General features: G+C 40.2%; 1 protein-coding gene across 2 annotated transcripts; it reads right to left on the reverse strand.

Annotated features, from left to right (window-relative positions):
* Positions 1-350: 350 nt before the first annotated feature.
* VPS4B (vacuolar protein sorting 4 homolog B) lies at positions 351-26,431 on the reverse strand. 2 transcript variants are annotated; one of them, XM_061590418.1, is made up of 12 exons: positions 26,318-26,425; positions 26,158-26,192; positions 22,627-22,738; positions 18,256-18,406; positions 17,215-17,282; positions 16,042-16,161; positions 13,952-14,108; positions 10,973-11,121; positions 10,667-10,748; positions 8,015-8,234; positions 6,346-6,483; positions 351-1,940 (listed from the first exon to the last, which is right to left on the reverse strand). In XM_061590418.1, exons 2-12 carry the CDS (start codon positions 26,179-26,181, stop codon positions 1,839-1,841), a joined length of 1,323 nt encoding a protein of 440 aa, XP_061446402.1. In that variant the 5' UTR covers positions 26,182-26,192; positions 26,318-26,425; the 3' UTR covers positions 351-1,838. The 2 variants fall into 2 exon arrangements, with proteins under 2 accessions (XP_061446402.1, XP_061446397.1); XM_061590413.1 differs by having other exon boundaries at positions 26,158-26,431.

Consider the following 26,431-nt stretch of genomic DNA (forward strand, 5'->3'; position numbering starts at 1 on the left):
GTCACAACCAAGTCTCAAATTCACCAATTGTTTCGAAGGTGTACATTTCTGAAAGCAGGTATAACGCAGCAGGTATTAGAAGCAAGTTGTAGGAAACTGGGTGAAAAAAATGCTAGGCTTACACAAGAGTTTAGAGATCTAAAAATGTTTGTGGAGCAAATGTAAAGCTGCAATAAAGAATTATAAAAAATAAAGTGCAGTTTCAAGCATGTGTTCTCAAAAATATCTTTTGACCACATTTCAGAATACCATTTGAACTGTATTTATGAGCAGAATATATTAATGTAACAAATATTTTAACATATAAAGATACCTAAAGGGGAAAAAGACTATAGAAACATAAGGCAGTATTGTATTGCAACTTTTTACTTCATTCAGAAAGAAATTTCCACCAGTCCTATGATTTTAGAAAGTACACAAAATATGTACATAAAAAGAAAACCAAAGCCCATGAGAAGGAAATCATACAGTACTTGATAAATTCAGAAATCTTGTAAAGCACAAAGCATCAAAAATGTACAGTTCTATTAACAATAACGCAATGTTTTACATTATTGATTACCACTTTTCTATACCTGGGGCAAACTTACAAGGCACAAATGCAGTGCTGACACTATAGTGTTGTAAGTTACATTCAGGCTCTTCTCTAAGATGCATTACTCTTAGCAAAGGCCTTTGAAAAAACCCATGTGTGCTACCCTTATATTGTATTTAAAGAAATGTCAACCTACTTCCGAATACTTCGCTATTGGACTAAGCTAGACATAGATCTTGAATAAGATCAACTTCCCTTGGCACCTCAAAGATGTTCACTAGACCCTCCCATACTAGGTCCCAAAGTTTCACTGAAAATAAGTCCAGGATTACCTTCTCTCAACAAATGGCTTGCTAAAACTCAGTTTGTAGGCTTGCCCATAGATTCTTATCAAACAGAATATGTTCCATCAAACAGAATATGTTCCAGGAAAACCAGAGGGGGAGAGAAATGTTCTTTCATAGTATTTATATTTTAGTCTATTTTCTGGTAGATTGCACAGTGACAGGTGTCTATCGGTGTTATTAAAAACAATGCTTGCTGCTTTTAAGGCATTGTCTGAATACCACACAGCAGAAAACCCCCACAAAGTATTAGTTCAATATTGTACTCGGTTAAGTACTGGCCTTTTTAAAAAATGTGAATCCTTCCTTTCTCACTTCCCAATCCAATTTCTTGGCTATTGTTTATAATAAACTCCTGTTTAACCACATATACTACCAAATGCTGCTGCATAATTCCAAATGAAGCATTTAATTTACAGACAAAATTGACTGACACTGAAAACACCTAGCAATCAAACTTCTGCTTCCTTAATGTTTTTTGGTTTTTTTAGGCCAGGGTGGGGAACCTGTAGCCCTCCAGATATCATTGGGCTACCACTCCGACCACTCCTGACCACCAGCCATGCTGCTAAAAGCTGGAGCCCTACAACATCTGGAGGGTGTGTGTGTCAGATTCCCCACTGTTTCAGGCCCACAGGAGTCTTATAATGAAGATAAACTAGGACTAGTGTCAATTACCTAAAATCTAAACTGAAAAAACGGCAATAACTAAAAGGGGCCATTATATTTTAAAGTATATTTACCACGTTTTCCTTCTTTTTGCCACAAGATCCCAGTATCATGCTCTCAGAAGAAGACATTTAATAGGTATTTCTGGAAAGTGATAAAATAAAGGCTCAAGGATCCTTGCAAATGGCTCTTCAGTTCACATGGAAAGAAAGGAAGGAGCGATTCATTTATTGGCAATAAAGAGGCAAGAATTCCAGAGAAAGAAATTTAGGGCCACAGTTATCTTTGGATTAGCCTTCCTGTCCAAAATCTTCTGTGAACTTCTTTAGTTTTTCCAGGTCTTGTTCATTCACAGTGGGTTTTGTGTTGGCTAACGACCTTAGCATATCAGCCTGCCACACAGAAAAAAAACCAAATGGTCAAGAGGTGAATATTTCTCTGTATACACACACCACAATTCAAACGAAAGTCAACATATACTCACCAATTTCATAGCTTATTTACACAACAGAGGGAAAAAACTATAAGAAGCAGTCATGAAGATACAGAAATGTCAACAGCCTAAACATTTTTACATATATTTTGTGAATAGGTCAGGGGACTGTTGCCAAGATGAAAGTCTTCGAATATTTTGGGGCAATTAAAATAATGACACTTAGGACCATGAAATTTAGATGCTATCACACCCATTTTAAATTATAAGTAGTTAAAGAAAACACTTATTCATGCACAATGCTATTGTCAATTACTACTTGAATGACGACATGATCCTATCCATGTTTACTCAGAAGTAAGCCCCAATATCTTCCATAATGCTTACTATCAAGTAGCTATGCAGCCAGTTAATACTCATTGATTTATGTAGCCAGAGTTATGGACGTTCTGTGGCTGTTCTGTCACCTCTTCCTGTCACCTCTACAGAGGCTTCTTTCCTGTTCCCCTAACCACACAGAGAGATAAGTGTAAGGACCTGTCTCACCCTAGATGATTCAAAACCACTAGTATATATGGATAGAGGAGATTCAGGTATTTAAGGTGAAGGGAGCCAGGGAAGAAGCGCACGAGACAGAGCGCATGTCTGTATTTTGAGAATATCCAAAGAACCCCTTTATTGCATAAACCAACCATTTATAGTGGGGAATGAAACATTTTACATTTTACAAATCCCATTATTAACATTTGATCAGTGCTTTAAATGAAAGCCCAGTCTTTCAAATTAGAAATGAAAAGACAGTTGTTGAAAGGCAGTCTTTTTAGCTCTCCATCTGCAGAGAAAATACCTAATCTGTGATATGGATATGTTTTTGGAGGCTCAAACTCAGGTTTTAGAAACACTGTTGGAGGCAAGAATGTCATTCCTATAATAGTAACTGATGACACAGACTTCCCTGGGAGATATTTTCTAATTTCCTAGGAAGTTAATTGACCGGTTCAACAGCAGAATCTGCCCTGAATAAGTGTCTATTAAAAGTGTTAGCAGGATGACATCCGGGCTACAGGAAGTGACAAAACATAATGCTGCCCTGGGCTCCTACTGGGAGGAAGGGAGTGATATAAATCAAATAATAAATAAAACATAATGAATATGAAAATGAATGAATACTTCTTCACATACTCCAAGGGTTGAGAAATAGTACAAGAGAAAAGGTTCTACAGTTAAACAACACATCGTATTTATTTATAGTATATAGTATTTATTCAGCACATTCAGTATTCAAAGTAGTTGACACATAATCATTAGAACAGCCTTGTCAAACAGTTCAGTACTGTCCTCATATTGCAAAGGGGCTAACAGTATGGCCAAACAAATTCATTATGTGGTAACCAGATTACAGCTCCCTCTCATAGTCACTATGTTACACCAGTTCTTGACATGGCAGAATCACTGCAATTCCACTGTTGCTGACCTGTGAAATATTATTTGCCCATTCAAAGCATGCTATTGCTAGGAAGCCTCATCAAGGAACAGGGCCAAGTTAATTAGTTTTGACTCCCAAGTGATATACTATATTAATAGCCAATGCATCCTGAAGGCTCAAGGATAAGTGACAGTGCAAGTTAAAAGAAAGAACGCACACTATTATATTTATCTTATTTATCTTTTAAGCATGCACTTCGTTAATTTTTAGTTAACCAACAAAGAGCCCTTAAACCTTTTCATTAACACAAGAGTTCCTTTAAAACCACATACATAATTTTCTTAAAGTTCATTACTATTTGATGCATGTAGTACCAGGCCAGAACCATGAGCATTTTGCAAAGCAGCAGATTTACAAAACTGTGTAAGTGCAGAAACATCTGCCATATAGTTGCTATAAAATAAAAGTTTAGGAAATGAAGAACAAGTTAAGTCTTATGGACATAAGCAAGTTTAATTTCTCTTGGCCCTTGCTCCACTGGACACATTGCTGTTACTGGACTTCAATTACATTCAATTCATATTTTGAACTTACTGACATTCTTTTGAGAAAGAAAAGGTCAAGGGAAGTTAAAAAGCTCCTTGGGCAAATGAACTGGCCAGTGAACCCTACATTGGTGTGAAACCTTTATATCAGAGTTGAAAGACAAAACAAAACATCCTGCTATTTAGAATCAGCAATGAGTTTTTTGAGCTCTTGTACTCTTTTGGAGTTCAGGAGATCTCCTCCAAGCCCTATTTTTTAAATTTATGCCTTGCCTTTCCATAAAAAATGCCCATAAAAGGCTGCTAACAATAAAAAGAATTCAAACCAAGCAAGTAATGTTAATAATAAAATCAGCTGTGAGCAGAGAGAAATGGCAGCTAGTAAAAAACACAAGGTTGCATCCAATGTTGATCATGGACTTGTGGAGTGTCTCATCTGAGGCTTTCCAGATGTCGCTGGACTACAATTCCTATCATCCCTGGTCATGGGCATGATGATTGGGACTGATGGCAGTTAGAGCCCAACAGCATCTGTAAGGTCACAGGACAGACAAACCATGACCTAGGTTTGTCAAGAAGGGGCAAAGCATTTATGGTTCTCTCTCTGGGAACCAACACGCTTGTTTGTTTATGGTAAGCCACAGTTTGGCTTGTCATTACATTACTACCAATAAGATAGTTGCCATAACATTGGGGCCTCAATTTTTGTTTGTTACTATAACGCTGCTGCCATAGAATCAATTAAGAATAATTTGATTGCAAACTATTGCAGTCAAGAGCCGCAACTAATGCTTGGAATTCAATGAATTTTCCTCTTGAAGAATACATGACTGAAGTCAAGTCAGATTTCATTTTTAACCCCTTTTTAGGGTAAAGTTTGTTAAATATGCCAAATGGCAAACTGCCTTTGAAGAGGGGGGGGGGTAATTTCAAAAACAGTTTATGAAATGGAATGGGTTTAAGCTGGAAAGGGAGGCAAAAATCCACTAGCCAAAACCAAAACAGATCTTTCCTCTCAGCATTAGACAATACTATTCGTGTGCAAGCTGTTTTGATTTTGTTTTATACATATGAATGCCCTTAATAAAGTGGTGGAGGCGTATTGGAGCTTCAACTAAAATATAAAGTGGAAAATCAGTGCTTAGACTGATTCTGTGCACTGCTTCTTCATTAATTTAAACTTGCATTGGGAAGAGGCAAGAGAGGAGATTAAATACATAATTATACGCAGTGGTTTTGTTAAGCTGAAGCGTATAATTAAAATGTCTAACAATAAACAGTTCATGTCTCATACTAAGGCACTCACCAGCTTTGTCAGTCAATATAGTGCCACTTTGCATAATCCGTCTCCAGTTTTTGGAGGTTTTATGACAGTAACAGTTATGGGAGGCACTGTATTTTGCAGTAGTGGTTCAACTTCAAAGGAAAGCAGCAGAGTGGTAAGCAGCAGTAATGCAGCCGAAGCTCTGCTCACGGCCGGAGTTCGATTCCAATGGAAGGAGGAAGTTGAATCTCCAGTAACAGGGGTCGAGGTCCACTCAGCCTTCCATCCATCCATGGTCGGTAAAATGAGTACCCGGCCTACGCTGGGGGGTAAAGAAAGGCCGGGGAAGGAACTGGCAATCCCACCCCATATATACGGTCTGCCTAGTAAACGTCGCAAGACGTCACCCTAAGAGTCGGAAACGACTCGCACTACAACTGCGGGGACACATTTACCTTTAAGAGAGCCAGTGTGGCGTAGTGGTTAAGGGTGTTGGACTACGATCTGGGAGACCAGGTTCAAATCCCCACATAGCCATGAAGCTCACTGGGTGACCTTGGGCCAGTCACTGCCTCTCAGCCTCATGAAAGCCCTAGGGTCGCCATAAGGCGGAATCAACTTGAAGGCAGTACATTTACATTTTTATATACAATTTATTCTGAGTGCCATTTTTCAAGTATTTAATGCAAGGCAGTGAAGAGATACTACAACTTTTCACTTTCAGTATCTTTCTGAGGAATACTCACATCCTAATAATTTGATCCCTAAAGCACGAAGGGTCAACAAAAAGGATGTGCGTCAGTGCAGCAAGGCTTAGGATAGGTCTGCATGCGAGGACAAACAGTTCTTGCATATACTTGCACACAGAGAAGGACAAGATATTTGTGTATTCTAGGATGGCAAAATACAATAGGGAGGAGCTCAGTCTGACTGGAGAAAATTGGCATGAAGGGGGGATACAACTCTTGAGCAAGTGTACTTCGCAATATAGCACACCCATCACTATAATCCATCAGGATTTATCAAGTATTTATTAATAGGAGAAACAGGGCACTGACTTAATTATAAATCTGTGACCTTTGATACAACAGTCCACGGACAAAATATCCAGAGCAAAACAAAAACTGACCATGGAAACAACAGGCTCCAGTAGTTTATCCCCTGGCAGATCCATCCACGTCATTTCAATTGCACTTGGTTCTCCTGGAGAGCATGGTGTGAACAGATCAACTAGAACATTTGGATCAGACAGTGATGGTCCTTTCACCTTTGGAAGAAGCAACATTTCTTAGCAGCAAGAGTAAACACATTCAGAGGTACTGACAAACAAGATCAATATCAAGGGAAAACTTGTTTAGTTTATCATTGACAGAAACAGGAGAAATTAGTGAACCAAGAGGTTTTGGGGTTTTTTACACTGTGTATTTCTAGAGCATGAATGACAGCCTGTAGCACATGTGCCAAAGGAAATGTGTCTTTGTAGCAAGCTTGGATGTGAGCGAGATAATCCCCCAACCATTCTAATGGCATAATTATGCTTATACTCCTGCTCCTCCCACCCCCCAACTTTAGATCCAAAACCACATCAAGCGAAAGGCAGGCTGCGTAAGTACTATAGTGAGCCTTAGAGTGGCACTACATAATACTTTAGACTTGACTTTTACCACACTTGCCAAAAAAACCCTGATCAGCACGGTTCAGGAAGCATGTGAATTTTCTAGCAGATAAAATCGTTATAGGCAGGAGGAGAGGTATAAATGCTTTCATATCATAATGACTAGCACATCCTGTGTTCTTTGTTAAATTCTTGTGATGGGGCAGATTCAGGATACAGTATGTTTGAAGAATTGTCAAGGATAACCCATTCTGTGGAGAGCTAGAAAACAGTCACTTAATTTTAAACAAGAAACTTCTCTTGACAAACAGAAATCCATCCAACTGCACAGAAACTTCTGATGTTTTGGCAAGAGGACCTGCCAATAATATTTTTTGTTTGATCTGCTTCCTCCCATATTTTGACTCCGAGGGTGCAAAGCCATTCACTGAACTTGGGTGTGTCAGCATGGAGCTCCACATTCTGCCCATCAAAATTGTGGGTGGGTGGAAGTACAACCAGTGGGCTTCCCAGTAGCAGTAGCCTGTGGAAAGCCATCAAACAGGGCAATGTGGGGGTAGGAAAAGGAGGGGCTCAGCTGGCCCCTGAATCCACTGGATCCTGAACAGGCCCTACTGTCGTCACTTGACAGCATCCAGATCAATTGCTACGTCAGGATACACAGAAACCCACAGTGAAATACAGCTCAGTTACAACGCAACCATTGAATTCAAAAGTACTGCACTTAACTTCCAAAGAATGAGTCTCAAGGTTTTATTATCTCACTTCCCCCCACCTCCTGCCATGTGACGAGCAAGGCAAGTACAAGGCTTCCTTTGAACTTGGAGCTTAACGAGAAGAACAGCCTACACCTCCTGTCTTCAGCTCACAGCTGGAGAGGGAAGACACAGGCATGTGGGCTTCCCTCTCCCCAATGGGAGCTCAGAGCATCTGTCAGGTGCAGAGGCACAGCAAGCTGAACTGTTTTGGGTAGTGGTTTGTTTCCTTCCATCTCTTCCCCAGCTCTCATTTTAGAGCAGAGAAAGAGGAACAGGAGATTTCCCCCTAATTTTGTGCTATGTTTCAGAGAAGTAGCTCATGGTCTAGTAGAACAAGATTCTGCAGTGGGGCCCCAATGACGACAAATATTTGGTTGACCTCTGATGAATGTACAAAAAAGAAGTTAGAAGGTCAAGTTACTCACTTTTTTAAAGTGTGTGGCTGACTGAACTTTCCTAACAGGTTGCATTAGGGCATCTCGTACTATTATGCTTATATCAGCACCTGAGTAGCCATCAGTTCGCTTTCCCAGCTCTCGATAATCTGATTCGGTCAAGGAGTTTGGGGTAGACCCAAGGTGAAGCTTGAACATTGCCGCTCTTGCATGATCCTCAGGTAAGGGAATATAAATGCGCTTCTCAAACCTTATTAGAAAAATCACAAACAGCAACACTCATCCATACCCATAACAGATTTCTTGCAGTTTCAGATTTATTTTTCTAGCAGAGCTAGATAGAAAAAAAGCTATCCTTATTTTGCACTTTTTGAAAATCCAGCCATGAAATGAAAGATGTGAAACATTATCATCCACACTGGAAAACTGCTCAGCACTGCAGGAGTTTTGAAAACAAGTATTAGAATTCGGGTCCTTTTGAATTATTCAATTATTTTTCTTTGCTCATGACTGAAAATTATTTCCTAGTCTAGAGCTATAAAGGCCAGAGGGGAGAAAAAGTAAGTTATCTGTAGCCTGAATAAAATTCAGGCATTTGTATTTTAATATTCCATAAAACAAATATTGTACATTTATATTGTTTGTCTATGTACTAAATTATTTATGTTCTTAAAGCAAAAATGTTTACAGTTGATAAAGAAATATTCCATATGTTTCCTTTCCCCACCTAAATTTCTATCTAAAAAGGGATATATGCACCTATGAATTCAACATTTCTGAAAATTGTCCATTTCTATTTAAGGTTAAGGTCTTAAGATTTCCCATAGCACCAGCACATTTTTAATGCTTTGAGTTATAAATTGTTAAAATACTTTTAACTGATAAGTAGAATAATGCCTCAACACAGCTGTCCCGCTCTCCCCACTAACATAAGTAAATCATGTGATAATAACAACAAACATAACAAGTAATACCATGTTATCAGATACAGTAAGACAGCAATACAATATTTTTTTTCTGATCCAGTATAAGTGCTTTGGATATAACATTCCTAGCTTTAATAAGCCATAAACTGGCAACAAGTGCTAGGCCCACAAACCCACCCACCCCTTACACTCTGCTCTGGTGGATCTCTTCTGGTCTCTTTAAATCGGTTTCACATTATATCTGAAACAGGAAATTGTTCATTTAATATCTGCTTAGAGGAAAGGGTGTATGGGCCCAGTGCTCATTCCATTTAATAAACTATGGAATGTTACAACCAAAACAAGCTAATAGGTTCAGCCTGCAAAGTGATTCTTGAGGCTTGATTATTATTTATTATTATGCAACAAAATGATATGACAAAATCACTTCTAACCTTTCTATTAGCAGGTTGACCAAACTTTTTATTTACAATGGCTTGGTTCACACATCACAATAAAGCAAAGCATGAGTTAGCATGAACACATGGGCTCCTAGAGAAGAGATCATAGCTGGTATGCTTCTTCCTGGCCAATTTTTGGCTTAGTATGTTATTTGAATCCAGGCTTGAGGGTCAGTAGTGTAGTGACAAATTCCTAAATGCAGGGTCCCTTCATGATAGTCATGCCACACCCCCTCACAGCCAAGCCCTTTTCCCCTGCTCTCCCTGTCATCTTGTGAGTCCACTACAAAAGATGCCCCTAGGAGCCAATGAAAGGGGAGGCTGTGTGTTAGGTGCTGAGAAGAGTCTTCTCAGTGGCTGACTACCTCCTCCTTTCACTCTTGATTGGCTACAATCAGCATGAAAGGGCAAGGATTTTTTTCAGTGGCTAACATGCTCCCTTTACATGCTGATTGGCTCACACATAGGGACCTGACTGGGACCCTGCTCCCCAAAAAGTCCCAGGTCTACGACCCCCAGAAACCCAGATGACTACACCCTGTTGAGAGTTAGCTCTCCCAGACCAACTGCAAGCTGTAAACCATGGGATAAACCTTAATTATAACGTCTGGTTAGCTTGGAGAGAGCTAAACCATGAGCCTGGATTCAGAGAACACACTAAGCCAAGCCATGGCTTAGCTCCACAGAATGACAGGGGAGGAGCAAAAGGCTGCAGTCTCCTCTACTGGAGCTTCCACGTTCACACTGACACTATTTGGCTTAGCATAATGTGTGAGCCAGGCCAATGAATCTAACATTTGGCAGTGCAATCCCATAAAACTGTGTAGCTGCAGGAACACAAACAACTAGTGCCAGTAGGGCTGTGTGGGTGGGGCTGCTTTGCTGTCCCTGCTTCCCAACACTGCGCACTGCTGCCGGTTACTGAAAGGGAGAGGGGCAAGGCAGTAGGAAGCTTGCTAGAGGTGCAACTTCAGATTGGCTGTGATGACGCACAGTGCCAAGCTCCCCACTGCCTTACCCATCCCCCTCTCAGTAACTGATGCCATCATAGGTTAACAGAAGTATTCTGTGCATACAGTGGAACAAAACTGTCCACCCCTTTCTATTAAAAAAAATGTAATATTATGCCACCCACCATCTTTCGATATTGATATGATGCTGCTGTGCAAGTTCTTGGGCCAGAATGTGTTGCTGGCACCAGCAGGGAGGGGTTACTATACTAGAGGTGGACAAGTAATCCTCTAACTCTACTGAAAGCAGTGCCATTGGGACCAAGCCATGGGAAAACAATGAATTTGTTTGTTATTATACCTTACCTTCTTCTGATGGCAGAATCTAGAACCCAAGGTATGTTAGTAGCTCCCAGAACCAAAATTCCTTCATTGTCTGTTCCAACTCCTAATCAGAATAGGTGAATTTAATCAGTGACTATAATGACATAAAGTCTAGGCGATATATAGCATGGAGAATGAATAACACTGAGTTTAGTATATTTAAAGCATCATAAACGTTTATCTCCACGGATTATCCTAGACAGACTGACGCATGTTAGGTCACAGGCCATAATATTATATAGGTCACATTACTTTAACTAACCATGTCCAGAAAGACAATAATCTTACCTTGCATCTGGACTAGAAACTCTGTTTTAATTCGTCTAGCAGCCTCACTTTCATTTTCACTTCTGGAGCCACAGAGAGAATCGATTTCATCAATGAAGATAATTGAAGGCTTGTTTTCTCTGGCAAGTTGGAATAGATTCTTCACTAGCCTGTGGAACAATTTAAGTTACATTACAGGAGAACAGACTGTACAGTAACATGGCAGCATATCACTTTCCCCAAGATTAAGTAGAGTTCTTAGATATTTATCTTCTGTGGGTGATTGCATTCCAAAACATTTATAACTATGTACTTCATATGAGAAATGCCTGTCATCCAATTACTTCATAACAGTTTTGACAAATTAAAATGCAAGTTTGTCAGTTCTTGACCATCTCCCCATTGATCAGAAACTTCATAAGACTGCTCAGTAATTAGAATTTCAGGAATCTTTGTAATATTATGCAGCTGAAGAACACCACTCTTGGTAGTTACATTATAGAGAAACATGAATTACAGAAGTAGCACATTGCACTGTAGATTATTACAGTTTCAAGATGATGTAGTCAACCGTTAGTCTGGAATCTACAGGTTTGGCTGGTACTGCAGTCCCCTATTAGGGGTATGTATCTGCTCTCGACAAAGCCTAAATCCAGAACCAAACTGGGCCACTTGACAGCTGCTCAGGTTTTGTCTGAGATGAAGCAGGCCTTTCTCAAAGCAACTCAAAGTGAATTGGGCTAGTCTCAAACCCTCAGATCCACCTCAGAGATTCAGAGTGTGCAGTCTCAGACTGTTTGTTAATAAAGATGATATTTGCTCTTTCCAAGCTCTCCATAAAAAGAAAATGTCAGGTGGGGAGGAGGGGGTTAAGTTTTCTGACTGACATCTGTAGTTTCCGACCAGGTCTCTCCTTTATTTCCAATCACAGTGCTTTGGGGGGAAATGTCAGTTCATGTCAATTGAACAGAAAAAAAAAATAACCCCTCAACTGCTTTTTATCATAACTCCTTAACACCTGCAGCCATCATTCTGAAATTCTGCAGATTATTTAAGCTAGGAGTACTTTGATGATGTGTGTCATTTTCATAAAAATTGCCCCCAAACACTATCAGGTACGAGCAAATTCCTTCCCCCTCATACTTTAAAGACTCGTCTTGTATAAAACAGCTGCATTTATCTATCTGAAACTGGCAGGCTTCCTCCCTTCAAAATGGGCAGCTGGCCTATGCATTTAATCCAATACTACTAAGAAGTTAAAAAGTTATGTGTCCTCTTTCAACATGCATCTCTCCCCCCATTTTTATTTGCAATATTTATTGAACTTCTCAATGAAGCCTTTAGGGCTTCAAAAGACACTGAGGGCTTAAAAGTGGAGGAAAGGATATGAAAATTACTTTTTATACAGATGACGTAGCTTTAATTGTTAAGAATCCTTCTCTAACTTTTCCAAAAATTCTTTCTCTGCTTGGTAACTTGAGTAAGGTTTCTGGATATAAAGTAAATTATACTAAACCAGAATGGATGTGACTTAATATGAACCAGCAAACAAAAGATCTAATTCAAACTCAGGTTAGAATACCCTTTAGATATTTGGTTATTTTAATCTCTTCCTATCTTAACCAAGTAGCTATTTACAATAATAAAAAATTGCTGTCAGAAGACAGAAATCCACTACTGGTCTAAAATAACAATATAATGGATGGGCAAAATTGCCTAGGTTAAAATGATAATTCTGCCAACATTTTTGTTTCTCCTCTTAAACATTCCTCTTCTTGTTGTTCCAGACATTGTTAACAACTGGCAAAAATTAATTGATGCTTTTGTCTGGAACAATAAGAAAGCCAGGGTCAATTTTAAAGTTATGTCAATAGTATTGATAAAAGAGGTCTTGCACTTATCTGCTTTGAGCAGTGTACCATAACATATTTTTCAAGTCGACAGAAAATGTTTCTTATTCCATTACTTTTGAGCAATCAGAATCAACCCAGTGTGTCATATTTGCAATCATAGCATCTTAATAATACTTACTGACATCTGCTTGAGCAGATACGGAACTTTCAAAATCTAACCAGTGTGTCAAAGCCATTTTCACTATTTGGAATAATTTTAGAACCAAATTAAGTCCAAATTTATCCCTATTAACAACCTTGACCTATAACGAAGAAGAGCATGACTGTCATGCTTTGGGGAATATTGATTTATGGGGAAAAATTAACAATCAAGTTAAAAGCTGGTATCTAGAATATGTAGTAAGATCATATAATCATATTCTTAATGAAATGCAAGGGGCTTGCTCTTATTTCTTTCAATATCTCCAATTTAGAAAATTCATATGTAAGTCGCAGAATAAATATAGTACCCTAAGAGACCTAATGGAGTTTGAACTTGTATCTACTCACAAACCCACAAATTATATATATGATTCTCCTTTGTACCGAATTAACATCCATTGTGCATCAGACTAAATGAGAGAGACACGTGGGTTATCACATCTCTTTAGAAACAGGGAAGTGGATTTAAAGACATGTACCACATTTCACAATCAGTGTAAATCTTAAGGAAAACTTGTATGAAGTTATGTTTAGATGGTACCTGATCACCAAAAGACTTAGGCTGCAATCCAATTCATGTCTACTCAGAAGTAAGCTCCACTGGGTTCAAAGGGACTTACTCCCAGGTAAGTGTGTATTGGATTGCAGCGTTAGCCATATTTATAACTCTGCATTGGATGTTTGCTGGAGATGCAAAGCTAACAATGCAGGATTACTCCATATTCTATGGTCCTGTCCTAAAATTAAAACATTCAATAGAAGGAACATTAAAGATTTAAGCATCTGCAGGAGCTTTAGTAGACAATATATTTTGTCTAACACAGGAAAAGCACTTGTTATAATAGACTATGGTAACCTTACCCCTTGGTTCTCATTCAAGGGTCACCTGAGTAGCCCTGAGCTTTAAGGATTGGAAACTTCCACCATTTATAGTCTTACTACTTACTTTTCACTCTCCCCCAACCATTTTGAGACAAGATCAGAAGAAGATACAGAGAAGAACGTAGAATTGTTAGCTTCTGTTGCAACAGCTTTTGCCAAGTAGGATTTTCCTGTTCCTGGTGGCCCAAACAGAAGGATACCTCTCCAGGGAGTTCTCTTCCCTAAGAAAAATAAAATTAGTTAAACAAAAATTAGTAAGAAAAAGTATTGCTTGTGGAATAGCCTATTCAAGTTTGGAATTGAGAATGGCACGAGATAAAGTCCTTCTGAATAATCACTTGTGACATAATTGAGAGGATCACTTCCTGCTTTTATTATATTTAATTTAATTTGTTTTACTTCTACAAGTGGGACTTTGGAATTATCCCTATGGAGGCACACGCATATAATCCTCTCAGCAGGAAACAAGATTCCTGCCAACAGTTACTCACAGGATTGTACCAGAAAAAATTAAACAAGTTACTAATTCTGATGCAACCTTTTTGTTTGTATGTTGAAAAAGTCACACTCTTAGTCTACGGCCCACTACTGCCAACTCAGAACCAGATTCCCTACTTATGGAAGCCTAAACACGCAGGCAGGTGTACAGAGAGTTCAAAATTGGCCTTAGCACTGAATGTCCAACTCATGTACCACATGAGGCTGGTATGCGAGCAGTGCCTACTCTTGGAAAGTTATCCATGTTTTGATAACATCCAGATGGGACTACTGCAATGCATTTTATGTGAGGCTCCCTTTGAAGACTACTCATAAATTTCAACTGGTCCAAAATACAGCTGCTACGTTGTTAACTGGGACTGGCAACATGTAACTTTTTTGCAAAGCTAAAACATTATTGACTGCTGGTCTTACTCATTAAAGCCCTACAGAGCTTGGAACCCAGGCATTTTAAGGACTACATATTCCCACATGGGGTTGCTCAAATGCCAAGATCTTAGAGGTTTCAAATGGCTCAGAGGTTTGCTTTTTACAATCAAGTGGTACATAAATTCACTTAAATAAATAAAACCTTCCTCCATGGTGATTCTCCAAGTGTCTCTGTCTCCAGGGTTAGTCAGGTGACAACTAATGTAAAGGCCTTTTCAATAGTGGTGCCCTCTCTTTGGAATGCTCTTCCCAGGGAAGCTTGCCTTTTGCCAGACCTTGTATCATTCTAGTGTAAGGCAAAGTTCTTTTTATTTACCCAAGCTTTTTATAATGTTGCTTTATTTGTTTTACTGATGCTGGTGTATCCTGCTTTGCTGCATTTTAGTGACTGCATATTGGCCCTACGTTGATTGTTTTAGCATCTCTTTTGTAAACTGTCAGGAAAGTGCTAGAACTAAAGAGTGGGATACACAACCTCACACACGTATATCTTTGTTACAGCTTGGTTAGCTGTAATCAGATGGTGACATTTCAGAGATAACAATAAACATTTGTAACTTTCTGGTATGAGCTTATATCAAGAAGAAAGTACATTTAGGTTGCATATTAAAATTATACTGAAAGGGCCGTAGCTCAATGGTAGAGCACCTGCCTTGCATGTAGAAAGACCCAGGTGCATCTCCAGGTAGGGTTGAGAGAGACTCCTGCCTGAAACCCTAGAGAACTGCTGCCGGTCAGTACAGAAAATAATGAGCTAGATGGACCAATGGCCTGACTCCGTATAAGGCAGCTTCCTATGCTACAATACCTGAGCGACTAAGAAACAAAAATAAATTCAGAGAACAATAATTAGTAAATACTTTTCATATTCTAGACTATGGGTGGGGAACCACTAGCTAGATCCAGCCGGTGAAGCCTTCTCATCCAGTATGCCAGAGACATACCCAAGGACCCAACCCTCTCTGAAGCCCTGCCCCAATAGGAAAGGCAAGAGGCCAACTCAAAGACCTTGGAGTGCCTTGAAGAGGTAAGGAGCAGCCCCCCTCTTGGCCACTGCCCAGCTGTTTGCTGATCAGCTGAAAGTTCAGGATATCCACGTGCAGATGCTTAAGCAGGGCAGCTTGCCATTACAGGCACCTCTTACAGCCCAAGCATGTTAGGATTTTGTCATTGAAAGACAATATATACATATCAAACAAAACACCAATTATTGACAATTGGTTTTACCTGTAAAAAGATGAGGAAATTTAATAGGCAATATTACTGCTTCTTTAAGAGCTTCTTTTGCTCCTTCTAAGCCAGCAACATCATTCCACTTGACATTTGGTCGCTCCATGACAATGGCACCTATGAAATTCATTTATTAGGGATGAAATCCTCACAATTCATAAAAATAGCTTGAATAAAATCAAACAACTATTTAACACCCAAGTTGGAGCTGATAAAAGCATCATCATCTATATAAAGAATTGAAAAATTATTTCTAGAGTAGCTTCCCTAAACCATCAAGAAATGAGCCACTATCATTTTTAAGTCCATTCTTCACCAGTTTCAAAAATAACAGTAAATATAGCTACTGAAGTAGCACCCTACTAATTCCTAGTCTAACATTTACAAAAGAAGAGGCTTCTTCATGAACTCGTATTTGTAAAATTTAAATTTACATGGAAACTCATTAAGCTCATCTTGGTAGCAGAGAACCTAATCTAATCTCAACCTAGTACAGATTGGTACCATCGTATTTCACTTAACAGACTACAATGGTTGAAGGTATCTGAATGTTTACATTTTCTTTAAACTGGAATATGATTTTGATTAGTGTTTGCCCATTGTGCAATGCAAGGGAAGATAATCCTACAATGCTGAGCACCCTATCTTCACCCAAACTGTGCTACACAAGTAGGGTCATTACCCTTTGTAGGGCAGAAAGACTGGGACTGACACTTTGTTTCCTTGCTCTGCAGAGGTAAGGAAACTGTCCTCGCAGCGTAACGCTGGAAGAAATGGAATATGAACTGATTGCCTCTGCCCTGGAGGACCAGTTCTGTTTTGTTTACTCTCAGTGGCAATGCTAAGCAATCAAATTCAATTAGTTATGTAGCACTATGACATCATCTTCCTCAGAGTAAGAGGATCTCAAATGGTTGGGATGAAGCAGTGAGAGAGAAGAAAATTATGTTAGAGAAACAGCAGAGGAAGGGAACACAATGGCTGCTATCAGCTAAAAAGAAGACGAAAGGAGGTAGATTTGGACTCCCCTCATTTTAACTGTAATATTCACCCCATTATTAGGCTGACAGAAACTTCTAGTTAATAGGTATCAAAATTATCTTGCAACTCTTGCCATGATCACTTGATAAAAAGTCTTTATCAAGACATGTAAGCTTGATGTAAGGCTACCTTGGAGCTGGTTCTGTAGCTTCTTTTTCTCTGGATCATCGGATTCTCCTTCCCCATCACTATCATTCCTAATTTGAGTAAAAGTTTAAAAAATGCACAACTGAAACAGGCAGACTCTTCTAGCCAAGAATAAAAAAATGACATTATTTTTAATGAAAAGACTCTTCCCCCAGAACACGCATACTGGAACTTCAAAAACCATAGAGAATATTATTGTCAAAAGATTAATGGAACAATAGTATTTTTGTAAGGTGGATGTTATAAGAAAGATTTTTCTCATAACATCCACCTACAAAAGCTCATTAGTCAAGATTCTGGCCCATGGTAATTTTTCATTACCCTCTCCATGGAACACAAAATAAAAAGGAGCAGAGCTTTGACCAAGAGAGATACAGAAAATGTGCCAGCAAACAACAGTCCCTGAAACCCCCAGGTGTCAACATACTGTGGAAGGCAAGTCCCAGAAATTTTACCTGAACTTGCTTTTCAGTGAGAATGTCTATGGTTACAGCACAGAAAACTGTTGCTGCAGGAAAGAACAGCCTAATTCATTAAACGTTATTTCCAGGTGGAGCTACCCACCTAGTAATTGACTTCAGCATCTTTACCCTTAAAATGGGAAGAAAGTAACGAGTGAAGTGGGTTGAAAAATAGCTATTTGAACACAGTATCTTCCTGATCGCTTCTTTTGTCCCTAGAAAGAATGGATGCTTAAAAGAGATACCATTTCTATCATCCATGACCACTGGCCATGTCTGGCTGGGGTAATGCGAGTCGTAGTCCACAACATCTGTAGGGCACCAGATTGGGAAAGGCTGCCCTCGAACGTAACATCTGAACATTCAGTAAATATGTCATAATCCTCAGTAAAAATATCATAATCTGGGATCTACTTTTAGCAACCAATATAGGTGTGCTAATAAAGCTGTAAAATCATCAGTAAGAGCACGTCTCAGAATAGTGTTTTTCATGCAATGCTCTACCACCACTAAAAGCACTAAACAAACTTGGAAAATGTTGGAACAAATGAAGCTAACATACCCCTTTTCGTCAGCTGAACCAGATTCTTTCACTGGTTTGAGGGGAGCTTTTTCTTTCTTTTTCAAATATTCCTTCAGCTTTTCTGCTCTGTCCAAATACTCAGTACATTTTGCTCTGATGCTCTGTTTTGCTTTGTCACCCTGTGCTTCATCTGAGAATGAGAAATTATTTTGTTTCACAATATAGACAAGGTTACGGCCTTTAAAAAAACTTAACATTTACATCAAAACAAAGAAACATAATTAGCACTCCCAATCCCTTCCTCCCTTCAAGTAACAAAAAATTATAGTCACATTACCTTCTCCAGTTGCTTACTTTTGACGCATTTAGCATTAAAAAAGTAAGAAAGCAATTTCTTCTGAGGCAATGAGTCTGAACAGTTTTGAACTTAGTTGACTTGCCCCAGGTGACAGATTCAGTTTCCAAATATGGCCACGGATCTTCCATTTCAAGAAGACTGGTGGTCAGTCCTCTAACAGATTTCAAACCCTTTCAGAGTCCCATTTACTGCTCTAATTCATTAGTAATAAATCCTTTAAAAACCCAGTCCCTTTCTATCAGTATTTCAAGATGGCAAAAATGGTAATCTACCACTAATCAGGGAGCTGTTAGCAAATTATGAATTAATTCCTACAGGAGCATTTTATTGGCTCATAATTACTATGAATGAAGAGCCAGTGTGGTGTAGTGGTTAAGGTGTTGGTCTACAACCTGGGAGACTAGGGTTCAAATCCCCACATAGCTACGAAGCTCACTGGGTGACCTTGGGCCAGTCACTGCCTCTCGGCCTCATGAAAACCCTATTCATAGGGTCGCCATAAGTCAGGATCGACTTGAAGGCTGCACATTTACATTTAATAAAGAGTTAAATTTAACTCAGACTTTGTAATTTTCACACTACCTTCCACCAATTCATCTTCTTAAATGATAGTCAGTTAAGACAGAGCAAGGTAAGATACTCTTTAAGAAGTAAAATCATACATAATAAGAACATGCCTTTCATAGAAAGGGAGTTTGAAAAAAAAGACAAATAAGTGCTGACAAAAGACACGAGTTCTAGGCCTTATAGAAAAATAAAAACTGAGAAATCACGGATCTGAATGGCATCCACCCTAGAATTCTTAAAGAACTCAAATATGAAATAGCTAATCAAAGAAGATTAGACAAATTCATAGAGGATAAGGCTATCAGTGGCTACTAGCCATGATGGCTGTGTTCTACCTCGCTGTTGAAGGAAATATACCTCTGAATATCGGGAGCTGTTGCACTCAAGTCCTGCTTACGGGCATCTCACAGGCAGTGGTTGGCCACTGAGAGGACAGAATGCCAGACTAGATGGGCCTTCGGCCTGATCCAGCAGGGCTGTTCTTATGTTTCTATATGCCTGATTTCAAGCTTCAGGAAACTCTTTTTTATTCAAAATGAGGTTATTACAATTATTATTATTTATTGCATTTATATACTGCCCAATAGTCAAAGCTCTCTGGGCGGTTTACAACAATTGAAAACATTAAAAACAAATACACAAATTTAAAAAACACATTTTTAAAAAAAACAATTTAAAAACACATGCTAAAATGCCTGGGAGAAGAGGAATGTCTTGACCTGGCGCCACAAAGATAACCGTGTTGGCGCCAGGCACACCTCGTCAGGGAAATCATTCCATAATTGGGGGCCACCATTGAGAAAGCCCTCTCCCTTGTTGCCAGCCTCCCAGCTTCCCTTGGAGTAGGCACCCGGAGGAGAGCCTTTGATGTTGAGTGTAGTGTACAGGTAGGTTTGTGTTGGGAGAGGCATTCCATCAGGTTTTGTGGTCCCAAGCCATTAAGGCTTTATAGGTTAAAACCAGCACTTTGAATCGAGCTCGGAAACATACAGGCAGCCATTGCAAGAGGGCCAGAATCGGTTTTATATGTTCGAACCATCTGGTCCCTGTTACCAATCTGGCTGCTGCATTTTGCACAAGCTGCAGTTTCCGAACTGTCTTCAAAGGCAGCCCCACATAGAGTGTACTGCAGTAATCTAACTTGGAGGTTACCAGAGCATGGACAACTGAAGCCAGGTTATCCCTGTCCAGATAGGGACGTAGCTGGGCCACCAACCGAAGTTGGTAGAAGGCACTCCGTGCCACCGAGGCTACCTGAGCCTCAAGTGACAGAGGTGGTTCTAGGAGAACCCCCAAGCTACGGACCTGCTCCATTGGGGGAGTGCAACCCCATCCAGGACAGGTTGGACACCCACCATCTGGTCAGAAGAACCACCCACTAACAGCACCTCAGTCTTGTTTTTATTGAGCCTCAGTTTATTAGCCCTCATCCAGTCCAGTGTCGCAGCCAGGCACCGGTTCAGCAAATTGACAGCCTCACCTGAAGAAGATGAAAAGAAGAAATAGAGCTGCGTGTCATCAGCATACTGATGGCAACACACTCCAAAACTCCGGATGACCGAACCCAACAGTTTCATATAGATGTTGAACAGCATGGGGGACAGAACTGACCCCTGCAGAACCCCATACTGGAGAATCCAGGGTGCTGAGCAACGTTCCCCAAGCACCACCTTCTGGAGCCGACCCGCCAAGTAGGAGCAGTACCACCACCGTGCAGTCTCTACCACTCTCAACTCAGCCAGTCTTCCCAGAAGGATACCATGGTTGATGGTATCGAAAGCCGCTGAGAGATCAAGGAGAATCAACACTCCCCCTGTCTCTCTCCTGACAGAGGTCATCATACAGGGCAACCAAGGCTGTTTCCATGCCAAAACCAGGCCTGAAACCCGACTGAAATGGATCCAGATAATCGGTCTCATCTAAGAGTGTCTGGAGCTGGCCTGCAACTACTCATTACAAACCTAGACAAGTTAATAAGGTCCAATAAAAATGAACAAATAAAATAGAAATGGAAATGAAATGACTTTGTATGTATCTTGGTTTAAATATCTTCCTTGTGAAATAAGTGAACAAGAGGAATCCGTAGAATCTCCTAGTGAAACAATGCCAGACAATTTCCTAGATTCCTACAGAGATGCACAGGCTTTGGGTATCTACAGGGTCCCAGCAATCAGATTATTGGTCAGATACTCCAACCCCTTTTAATGGAGCTAGAACATTCACTTTTCTTCATTCCTTATTTATTCATTCCTTTGTCTTCCTTATTTCCACAGCCTCCTCAATTTTTTTGCTACTGCTTATCAGCTTAGCTTGTGTCCTGCCTGCATTCCTTCCTCCAATTATTTTGGTAACCTAAGCACTGCTTTGGAAGGATCCATTCTCTACATCTGGGGCTTCCCTTGGCCATTTACTCTCATTGATAATCAGATCCCATCTCTTTAATTCTCTCTTCCCCATCCAACAATCCAAATTCTATGTTATATCTCTACAAGGTACGCTTCAAATCAGCATCCTGAGAATTGACATACATGCATTACAGTAAACTGAAGTCAACGTTGTGGCTATTATCTGCTCTTAAATGGGAACATTTGATTTTTTGTGAACTGTAACATCAGGGTTTCAGACTTGTGCTACACATTTACAGAGCATGCAGCTTCACTTAAGCCTTAAAACAAGTCAGTGTGAAAACACAAAAAGCTTTAAATAAGGTACACTATTTATTCAGTTTATTGTCTTTGGGCACAATCCAGCTGCTATTTACACCAGGCTAAGGGGAGTTGGATATGGCGGGGTCCCAGCTCAGCAGAAGCCCCTCATCCTGGCTCAGCCACAGTGGAGCCGGCATCCAGCTGGCTTAGCCCAGTCCGGAGGAAGGGGAGCAAGTGGAAGGCCTGAAAAGGGGGTATTTGGGGGGAGTGTTGGAGGAGGGCCTGGGGGAGGACTTAGGCCACATCCAACTTGTGTTCGGAGTGTTTCTGCAGGTCCTGATCCAGGCAAAAATTAGGTCATGAAAAAGGTCATCTAAGAAAATAATTGCAATGGAAGTCAATGGACAGTACTTACTCCCCAGTAGGGGTATTCGTGGGAGATGGCTTTTACTTTCTGGTCCCTTCGTACAGCTGCCGACTGAGCCGGCATTCAGCCAGCCCGGAGGTTTCCAAAGGGCAAATGGATTCCGCAGACCTTCCTGCTGGCTCCTCTTGTACTTGCACTCCTTCCACCAGTTCCCCCTGAGTTGGAATGTTCTGCCTGGTTAGGAAGGTAATTTTCCTACCAAAGAAAGTTAGGACCCCCCCCCCAAACAAGCTGCTGTCCCCAATAGTGTCTGCCAGGAGTATGGGAACTCATGCATGTAAGTTAAAAATGTCATTAGTAAGATCATAACATATAATTTGGAAACTACTAGTGTAACATCCAAGAATTTGAAGGAATGTTTAAAATAATAAAAAACTCAAGCCACTTATATTTAGTGTAGCAATCCTTACATTTGACTACATGAAGAAAATACTGTACAGCATGTTGATACAGGCGGAGGGCTTCTTCAAAGTTTCCTGCTTTATCTTCTTGTGCTGCCTTGCTAGCAAGGTCTATTGCTTTCTATTAGAAAAAGATAATATGATTAAGGTTAATACTATTAGGCAAGTACTCCCTAAAAACGTCCTATATAGGAATGCAAGAAAACAGAACTATATTAGATGCTGAAATGACATCATTTTGAAATAGTCAAGAGGTTTTATACTGGCTGTGTTAGCATGTCATGGTTTACTGTGATTGTATAGCTCTCTCCTCCTTGCTAGGTAAGCCAAAAATATGCCTTGGCATCATGCATTGTTTATTTTATTTATTTATTTGTCACTTTTCTTCATAAAAATGAATCCAAAGTGACATACAATAGAAAGATTAAAACCAATATAAAACAAATAAAAACATTTTTTTTAAAAGGACAATACATGGACAAGATGGTGGAACAACCCTTACCCAAAAGAGGCTGCAACGTCAAAAGGCCTCCAAAAACCTTCCAAAAATTAAGAGTAGAATGCCTGGGAGAAGAGGAATGTTTTTGCCTGGCACTTAAAGACAGATAGTGATGGCACCAAACATGCCTCTCTGGGAAGAGCATTCCATAAGCTGGGAGGACACCACTGAAAAGGCCCATTCTCGTGTCCGTACCTCCCTTGGACCAAAACAAACTACGATTCCCACTTCAGATGTAATACTGAGCTATGGACTGTGATTTCTTGCTCCTACTCCCTAATGGTGAGGAGCAATCTCCATTTACACAGTACACCATCAACCATGGCTCACCGTGACATGGGAATGCACCCATTTTGAGTCAAAATTGTTTCATTACTCGCTGACAGTTAAGTCACTTTCAGTGTCTAAAAGTACTTCCGTGATACAGATTTCACGGAAATAATGTCCAACTTAAAAAAAACACACACAAAAATAAAATAGCATCATTTTTTACAGTTACAATTACACTTTTCACCCAAGGATCTGTGTGCTCAAGGTGAGAATTTTGACGCCCTCTCCTAACACACCCTCCCCCTACAGAATCACAAATGGCTTTTGAAACTTTTCTCAGTTAAATATTTGCCACATGGAATAGAGACTACTGCTTGAGAAACAAAGCCCCTTGGGATACTTAGAACTAGTTTTGCAATTATTTGGATCATCACCTATTTGCAGTACAATAGAAGAAAGCAGGTATCACATTACAATTAAAAGCAACAGAATCACTTTTTGACTCATTTCTCTGTGTGACAACATCTCTTGGGCATGATTTACACATTACCAGCAGAAACAAACATGTGAAACTAGACATAGTATGATAGCCAACTAACTGATGTAACATAAAAGTCCATTGCTTTCAATTGATCTACTATGACTGCTGCAGGGGGAGCAGAGGATGGGAAGTTTCCCTTTTGTGAACTTTCTTCCATTTGCTTCCTTTAGGATCCAGGCTATTCTCTTCATTATGATTTTGGATGTTAAACATGCTTTTTGCAAAGTACAGATTTTAGAGCAGGGATTATTTATTTATTTGCATTCTGGGCTGCCTTTCTTTGAGGGGATAGTTACAATGAATTGCAAAGCTAAAGGTGATATCTAACGAAGAGAAATTAGAAGAGAAGATTCTCATAACTTCCTTCTCCATGCAAGCAACCAATGCCTTCAGTAAAACTTGTCCAAAAGGTGGGGGCAGGGCTCATGAACATTGTGAGACACAGTGCAAGGGACTGCTGTAGGACAGAGAAATCACGCCAAATCAGGGAAAGCCCTGTTTGGCTGTCATACTCCAAATATGCATCACAAACTGCCATGGAGGAAGGTGCTGGTCTCAAGCTAGGGAAGCAAATGCATCCCACTGAGATGGAAATCGCTTATGTACCATACTGGGAGTTTCAATCTCTGAATGTATGTAAATTAAACATGCAAAAAATCCCCAATACTTACTAATGGTGGTATTCAATGCTAATTCTATTCAGAGCAGACCCATTTAAGTTAACAGACACAAGCAATTTAGATTCCTTAATCTCAACTGGTCTTCTCAGAGTAGGACTTAAATACAACCCATAAGTCTTTAAAAATCTTCACAAAGGTAAAAAAAATCTGGATCTGCCCACAGATTTGCTTTCAAAACTGAGCCTTTTCATATAAAAAAAATGCTTGTGGCACTTATATCCTCACGGTCAGCAGGTACAAGGATTGCTCCAAACAAGTGAAGTGACACTGGCATCATTTTGCAGGTGAAGGCTAGCAGGGCTGGCAAATGGTCACCTTTGCTCAATCCAACCCACCCGTCCCAGCACAAATGGGTTTTGGACTGTGATGCCAACACAATTTGACTAACTTGTTTTGCTTATACAACCATGGTGCTAAAACCATGGTTAAAATGTGATTCTCCTCTACAAACCAAATCTAAAGTGTGACAAATCTTTCATATCAATTAATTTTCACAATCAAGCCAAATCAAAAGAACCTTTATAACAGTGGAAGGAGGGGACCCAGTAAGTGGTATGAAAACACCAGATGCTTTGGCTTTGCTGATGAAGATTGGAAAGATTAACGCAGAAATTTTGTTAAGTACAGAGGAAGGAAAGTGAAAATTATTGGGGAGGGGCAAATACCATGAAGTGTGGCTTTTTGGGGGGGTGTTAACTGGATGCTGCACTACACAGCTGTATGTGTACTTTCTTATTTTGAATAAATTTTTAAAACTGTCCCCCTTCAATTAGATATCAGAGCAAAGTACAAAATAAGACCAGAAATGGTCATACCAGAGACTACCATAACACTTAAAAAAGCATGAACTCCAGTCTATGCAGACTCTTCTGGCAGTTACTCTCATAGAGGATACATATAGCATCTTGCTACAACAAAGGTCCTAGCTCAGTGACAGACTATATGCAAAAGGTCCCAGGCTCAAACCCTGACGTCTCCAAGTAGGGCTGGGAAAGACCCCTGCTTGAAAGCCCAGAGAGCTGAGCTACAGCTATTGTGGACAAGTGTAAGGCAGCTTCCCATACTTCATGAACCAAACTGCTTATTTTCCCCATGAGAGATTCATGGATCGGGATTATGCCCTTGCCCCAGCAATAATGAAAATGTTCTTCGCGTGTGTTGCTTGTCCTAAGAACATAAACACTGAGCTGAACTCCTTCGACCGTGGTCTGATTCAGCAACAACCTGATATTTTCCCACAGTTCTCGGAGAGATGCTTTCAGGGCGCTCACCGCAAGGGCATGGCGGTCACCGCCTACCCTGTTGTTTCTTCCCATGGTTCTTATAGGTATACTGCCTCTTAACAGAGAGGCTCAGTTTAGGTATCACGGACCTACGAATCTGTCTCACCCTTCGCGCAGCAGGAAATCCCATCACAGATTGAATCAAGGTGAGCTTTAAGTGATGTCTTTGGCCGCCTTACAGAGCTTCTCCCTCCAATCCCTCCTTTGCTTTGCCAAACAGCCCCCCCAGCTCCCACTTGCGATAACGTCCCGGCGTAAGGTGCTCACCTGCAGGTTGGATGTGGCTGCCATGATGGGCGGAGCTGGCAGGGAGAAAACGGAAAGAGAACGGACAAAGGAAGCTTAAATGGCACTCGGATGACAGATCACCCACTGCCCCCAAAAACCCTCCGCTACGCAGTAAGGAGAACCCCAAATAATAACACACAAATTCCTGGCCTCCCGCTACTTCCACAAGCGAAACCCACAACCAGTGGGAAAGAAACCAAACTGTTCTTCCGCTTCCGCTATATCCTGTTGACGTCACACAGTGCACCCGGTG

This window comes from Rhineura floridana, chromosome 1 (assembly GCF_030035675.1).
Source record: "Rhineura floridana isolate rRhiFlo1 chromosome 1, rRhiFlo1.hap2, whole genome shotgun sequence".
NCBI lineage: Eukaryota > Metazoa > Chordata > Lepidosauria > Squamata > Rhineuridae > Rhineura > Rhineura floridana.